Below are 7,081 nucleotides of genomic sequence, written 5' to 3'. Positions count from 1 at the left end.
ATGTTTAACTGCTAAACTATCTCAGCTGGATTTTAGTCATTAGAAGGCACTTCTCTTACCAACATGTTTATTACTGTTGGAAGTATTACTACCAGTATCTCCCAGTTACTGTGGTAATTTTCTGCAATTCAAGTATCACTCTAGTTACAGACTGTCTTGGGTAGGGGTGATATTTGTCAGATCATTTGATCTCAATGCCTTTGAAAAGCAGATTATAAATGAAACCAAAGCTATGAATTTTCTTATAGTAAATGTGAATACTACCTTCAGGAAGAACAGTTTACCTGGTTTCAGAACCTAGGTCTTGGAAATATTAGACGTTAAGTATTAGATATTAAAGTTGATCCCTCTTAATCCGTGGGTTTTAACTACCATGATGTTACTGGATGCTATTTTCTTCTTACTGAAGAGTAAGCTGGCTTCTATTTCTGCAAAGGCCATTATCCTACCTAACGCTAACATCACAGTTACAGAGGATGTATTCATGCTGCTACACGTTTCAAAACTTTTGGTGGGAAAGAAAAAATTCAAAATGCAGATCTTCTGTTCATTCAGCTATGGTACAAAAACAACTTTGCCCAAATTGTTTTATTTTGCATAACAAGTTTATTTTTTTAAAAGGCATATAGACAATAAACAAAGTAAATAATCAGATCTTCACTTCTACCCAGTATTATCTGTCCTAGAACTGTTCCATTAAGTTCCAGTCTCTAAACATCTTAAATTTCAATAATCGTCCTCTTCATCAGAGTCCATGACTTTTCTTCTGTTGAACTAGGGGAAGGGGGAAATTAAATGAGGGTCATAACATGTTTAATAAAGCATAACTCAGACTTTCTGAGAAGAACAAGGTCTACCTACTAGAGCAAGACACTACGTCTTTAAAACAGCTTAGTGTTTTAGGTCTATGGGGGGAGGGGAACGACAGACCCCTCAGCACGTGCAACCTTTCTCCCCAAACGTTCACCTCTTACAAAATGGAAATGTCTATGGGCTGAAACACATTTTGTTACAGTAGATGTATATTTAACATTTATCACTTAAAATAGCAATCTTTTTCTTTTGCCATGAGCATTTGGGGACACTTACTTTAACTGTGGTTTTCTTTTCTGTTTGTTGGCTTACTTTTTCAAGGATTTCTATTAAACCTTGTTCTGATACCTAGGATAACCAGAAAGAAAAACAGTACTTTTTTTTTTTAAACAGTGTGTGTACCTTAGTAGACTGAATGGTTTTAATTTTTCTGGGATGTGGGGACAGAGGTCAAGAGGGTAGGAAAGGCAAGACAGCAAGTTCTAAGTTGGCTTAAGTTCCAAAAGAATTTTGCTCTGCTAGCCTCATTTGAGGAGGGGGGGAAAGTAGCTATCAAAATTAGCTTTCTCAGGAAAATCCAAAGTCAACATTGTGTAAGAATACCTCTATCACCTCTAGCTAACAATGACAACCACCTACACCACTGTTAAGGGTCAGGAACAGAGACACATTGCCTCTGCCCTTGAGAAGCTTAAATACAAGACGCACCAATTGTTGTCTCTTCCACGTGCGCGCTTAGGGTAAGGGGTTCAGGGCAGGACTGATTCCCACAGGCTGTGAAGGCAGCAGGTGGTTTCCAGAGCAGGTGGGGCTCATGTGGATCTTGAAGGAAGGTCGGGCTCACCAGAATATACTCATCACGGCATTACAGCAGCATAATCAGAAATTTCAGCACCTCCTCATTTGCAAAACAAGCTTAACTTCTACCGACATTGGTAGTCTTTAATTGGTACCATTACAAACCTGTTTCCAGTGTAGAAGCAATTAGATGCTGACCCTAAGAGTCACTGGGTCACAAACACATCAAGGTTCCATAGCAACGTCGGTAAAGGAAATCAGAGAATTTTAGGAAAGGCAATTAAGTTATCTTTTAGGATTTATGGCAGATACTACAATTCTCTCCTTTATAAAATACCTCATTGAAACAGTCAACAAGAATTTCTATAACCTTTCTGAAAATTGACCTTTTGAAGATTTTTTTTGATAAAGTTAGGTAAGAATAGGTAAAACTGCCTCAAGGCAGTCCAAGCTTACCTTCCCACTTAGTTGTCCATATCTTGCCATCTGTATGAGGTAATTCTCTACTGCTTTAGTTTTTTCGGGCTTTACAAGTGCTAAGTTACTTACTAAAAAGAAAAAGAAGGAGTCAAAACTAAATGCACATATATAAAACTATGCGCTGACATTTCCAAAGCACTTCACAGACATATTTTGAAACTAGCAAGGTAGGTAGGTGGGGCAGATGGTACTATTACCCCTCTTAAAAAGGGGAAACTGAAGTTCAGCCATGCCTCAGTCAAAGCCACACACAGGTAGTGGGAGAGCCAAGATTAAACTTGGATCCTGGGATTCTAAGCCTGATGTTTTTTTTTTTTTTTTTTAAATGATTGCCCTCTCGAACACAATTTCTCTACTACTACACATATATAATTGTGATGCTCCATCTAAGGCTGCTTCTAAGCTGGCCTTCAAGTCACAATACGAAAGATACTAGTTCATTCCGACTGGCTTAATTATTTTTTTCTACACTGTTTTGGTATTTATTATGAAGAATTCTGAACATACACTAAAACAGAGGCAATAAGCCCCCCACCAAGTCCCCTTCACCCACATCAACTACCAGTCACATTTTGTGATTGACTCGATTTACAAGTTGTTTCCTGTAAATCTTACCTAATGTGCACTTGGAGATCATCCCCGTGGTAAGAGAGAACTGAGCTGGTATTTTTAATAACTATTTAAATGCATTTCCTTAGGTTTATAAACTTCACATTTCTTACAATATTATCTGTATTGTGTTTAGGTTAAATACTTAATCCAGAATTAGCAATGATTTCATGTATCTTTCCCTATTCAACTAACTCAAGTCAATGTTATGGAAATAACTTAAAGGAAACTGAAGATGCTTACAACGGGCCCGGGCTGACTGATCCAGGACTTGGGCTAAGATACTGTTTCTCATTTCTGCTTCCCTACAACAAAAACAGGTCAGCAAAATTAGAACTATGCTGTCAGCATTCCTACTGAACATACAAAAATGGAACTCACACAATAGGTTTCCCAAGATGGAGCCCTCCCGTGTGCACGGACTGCATTATAGCAGGCGCTGCGCAGTGGCAGCACCCATAGTCAAGTAGAAGAGGCTACCTCTGCCCTCAGAAGCTGGCTTTATTTTATGTGGGTGTAAACCTACCAGGTTGAAAGGTAAAACTTTACATTTTCATAATTCAGGATAGAGTTTTAGTTTAACCACCACTACGAACATTTATTAAGTATGCAGTGTGTGAGAGGTTCTAGGAATTTGTAGTGAGAGTCCAAGCAATTAAAGGGCCAAACGATTAATCTGTCTGGTATTTTTGGAGATGAAGAAGCTGAGACCTAGGGAGGCTATCTTATGGGGACACGGATAATCATGGTCAAGCTAAAACGAGGCCCCATTTTACTTTTCCTTTTTTTTTTTAAAGATTTATTTCAGAGAAAGCACGAGAGCGCACACACAAGCTTGTGCACCCAAGTGGGGGGAGGGGCAGGGGAGGAGGGAGAAAATCTTCAGACTCCTTGCTGAGTGTAGAGCCTGACGCGGGACTTGATCTCACAACCCATGAGATCATGACCTGAGCCAAAACCAAGAGCTGGAAGCTTAACCAACTGAGCCACCCGGGCTCCCCTGAGCCCCATGTTTCAAGACTCTCAGTTCCACTCTTTGAGTCACCAGAGGGAGTGACATTATAACACTGCAACTATCCTTGCAACTAGTTCAGGTTCACAGGACAGTGGTTTCAAACTTTTAAGTAGCAAAAAAAAAATTTTCCCCCAAGGAAGTCCTTTAGGGAACTTAATACACAACACAGACAAAAGCAGATCCTCTGGCTGAATTAGAAGGGGAGCTGGGGCTGGCTGTACCTACTAACCACCCCTACCTGAGGAGCTTATAGCCCACTTCCACAGGCCATTTCCTTATGGCTCCTGAGTACTTCAACCCTGCTGTGAACTACCGTTACTATATTTCACTGAATCTGAGATGCCATTGGTTGTAAGATGCACCATAGTTTTATATACCTCTAAGAACAACAACAACAAAACACCCTAGATGAGTCTAATAAGGAGACCCCTACTCAAAGCTGGGGCATCAAAGAGTAACATCCACAGTACAAGGTAAACAAAAAATAAACCGGCCACACAGAAAGGGACAGCAAGGAAGGATGCATGAATCAGCCTTGGCCCTGAGTGGAAGAGGAAAAAAGTTCCTGAGAGTTTGAACTTCAAGTTCTTGCAGGCCTTACACTGCTTGGGGGGAAGTGGAATCTAAGGCACAGAATTTAATTTTAAAACATCTCAGGTTAGAAATGTACCCAAGTGATGGCAGAAGCAAAAATAAATCTTCTCTGGAAGAATCCAGGACAAGAGTGATCATTTATGAGACCTAATCTATGTTAAAAATGTGAAAAAATGTACATCTTAGAATCAATGAAATTCATGTAGTTTTATTTTTTTCTTAGCACCATCTTTCTTCTACCACTAACAAGCCATGTAAGGACGGAACCTTCTCTGCCCTGCCTGTTTCTATAGATCCAACACAGTGCCTGACCCAGACCTAGTGCTCAATGAATATTTGCTGAATGGTGGCACCTTGGTGTCTCAGTTGGCTGAACATCCAACTCATGATTTTGGCTCAGGTCATAATCTCAGGGTCATGATATCTGGAGCCCAAGTGGGGCTCTAAGTTCACCGGGGAGTATGCCTGGGATTCTACCCCCTCTGCCTCTCCCCTCACTCACATGTGCACTCTCTCTAAAATAAATACATCTTTTTTTTTTTTAAGATTTTATTTATTTGACAGAAAGAGACAGCAAGAGAGGGAACACAAGCAGGCAGAGTGGGAGAGGGAAAAGCAGGCTTCCCGCTGAGCAGGGAGCCCAATGTGTGGCTCGATCCCAGGACCCTGGGATCATAACCTGAGCCGGAGGCAGACGCTTAACGACTGAGCCACCCAGGTGCCCCCTTAATAAATACATCTTAAAAAATATGTGGAGGGAAAATGTGTTGTTGTTCAGTAAGTATAGTTTGTTTTGCAAGATGGAAAAGTTCTAAAGATTTGTTACATAACAATGAAAATATAAACTTCACACTTAAAAATTATGTAAATTTTATGTCTTATTTTTAAAAATCACAATTAGAAAGAAGAAAAGGTAGCATGGTGAGATAACTAGGTCTTCATTCAATAAACCTGCAATGTATGAGGTGCCCTGCCATGTGCTGGGAATAAAATAGCAGTAAGAACAGTAAATGTGAGGCACTGTCCCCATGTAATCCTCACAAAATCCCTATGAGGTAGTCCTATTATGAGGCTCATTTTAAGGTAATCACAGTTTAGCAGACAAGCAAACATCAACCAATTATAATACATGTGAGTTCTACACACGTTTCTTCAATTAACAAATTAATAATGAAACTACTCTGATTACTTACGGAAAAATCTCTACGCTAGGAAAAACTTTAAATTTACACGCCTATTAAAATAACTAAACTAAAAAAACAATTCGGTGAAACCCCCCCTTCAAAAAGTTCAGAGCTCCAGCCCATACCTGTGTTTTGCTTCCTGTTGTGCTGCATCGCCAGGATCCTGGAAAAAAAAAATCGTGTCTTTTTAGTAGAGTAATTTCACATAAAAAAGTAGGAGCCACTTTCTTGTTTCTGATACTTAAGGCTCCTGCAGTGGTAGAGATCAAATTATTACCAAATGATTAAAAGCTGGGCCTCACAAAAATCAGTGGGATAGTTCCAACTTACTGCAAGGTTTCGATAAGCTTCTAAAATCACAATCTAGCAGAATGTTTTAAACACAAGCAACCATGAAGGAGGGGAGTCCCTATACTACGAAACCGTAGTGTAAGAAATATTTCTGGATAGTAAAATTTGCTTCGTTATTGGGGACGATGATTCACTCGCCGCTTCCCGGGAGACCGTCCCGCTCCAGCCCTACCACGGTGGTCCCCTCCCCGCACAGCAAAGTCATTAACTTGAGCACTTTATCTACGGGATTCGTGGTTGTGTGGCTCCTCCCCGGGACCATCAACTCCGTCAGAGAGGATGTTCCCCTCTGTACCCGCAGCACCTGGCACACAGCAGACCTTCAAACAACGTCAACTACTTGGGTCAGAACACCCGAATTCTAGGAAACAATTCGGCTGGAAAGCAGTCGGAGCTGGCTAGACCCGAAGCTAAGGGGACCGAGACAGCTGAGGGGCTGAGCATTCCGCTCCGGAGCGACGCCGACCCGAAGAGGCCCAGCGCCGGACCGTCCGGGGACCGCACGCGGTCGGCCTGGCGGCCCAGCGCCCACCCGCCCGGAGGGGCCGAGGCCGGCCTGGGGGCAGCGGCGGGGTCCTGGGCCCGCGGGGCGAGCTCCAGCCGCTGCGTCCCAAGCCTCCGCCCGGGGCCGCGCCCTTCACCCCGGGCGAGCGCGGCGCCCGGCGGGGACCGGCGTACTCACCCCATGTTTCGCCTGCAGTTCGGCCAGCCTCTGTTTCCTCAGAGCCTCCAGCTCCTCCTCCGCCATGGTGCGGCAGTCCGGGGACGAGCAGCCACAACCACGCTCCGAGGGCTCTCCCGCAGCGCCCCGGCGCGCGCACGACTATCCCCACTACGCAGGCGCGCGCAGCGCCCAGGCATCACCAATCCAGCCCGGAGCTGCGCCGCCAGCCGCAGCCAGGGCGCCGGGAGAGGCCCGATTGCGCGATCGCAGGCGGTGGGGCGGCGCGGGCCGCCTGGGCAGAACCAGCGCCGAGCCTTCGCGACTCCAGTCCCACCTCCTCGCCCCCACTGGACGCGGTTCTCGCGCTGACGCGGCGGGCTAGGGTCGCACCTCGAGAAGGAAAGGATAGTAATGTAAAAACAGACCGTCATCAACAAGTTTAATAATAGGTAAAATCTGCCAGTGGCCGATCCGTGCTAGCCTCGTGTTATCTCCGTTTACAGTTGAGGACGCAGGGATTCAGAAAGGCAAAGTGGGCTTAGGGAAATGTCCAAAAACTGGATTGCGGTGATA

The 7,081-nt window shown here is 43.8% G+C and overlaps 1 protein-coding gene across 1 annotated transcript; it reads right to left on the bottom strand.

Annotated features, from left to right (window-relative positions):
* Window positions 1-583: 583 nt before the first annotated feature.
* Window positions 584-6,667, bottom strand: PDCD5 (programmed cell death 5). Its single transcript, XM_028123514.2, has 6 exons — window positions 6,527-6,667; window positions 5,619-5,656; window positions 2,944-3,005; window positions 2,068-2,159; window positions 1,090-1,161; window positions 584-774 (listed from the first exon to the last, which is right to left on the bottom strand). The coding sequence occupies exons 1-6, from the start codon at window positions 6,590-6,592 to the stop codon at window positions 727-729; spliced, it is 378 nt and encodes a 125-aa protein (XP_027979315.1). The 5' UTR covers window positions 6,593-6,667; the 3' UTR covers window positions 584-726.
* Window positions 6,668-7,081: the final 414 nt, after the last annotated feature.

The sequence above is a fragment of the Eumetopias jubatus genome, unplaced genomic scaffold (genome assembly GCF_037043125.1).
Source record: "Eumetopias jubatus isolate StellerSeaLion01/CBP00866 unplaced genomic scaffold, mEumJub1_p1.0 scaffold_10, whole genome shotgun sequence".
In the NCBI taxonomy this organism is placed as follows: Eukaryota; Metazoa; Chordata; class Mammalia; order Carnivora; family Otariidae; genus Eumetopias; species Eumetopias jubatus.
The sequence above is the reverse complement of the archived record's forward strand: the minus strand, read 5'-3'. Positions and strand labels throughout refer to the sequence as shown.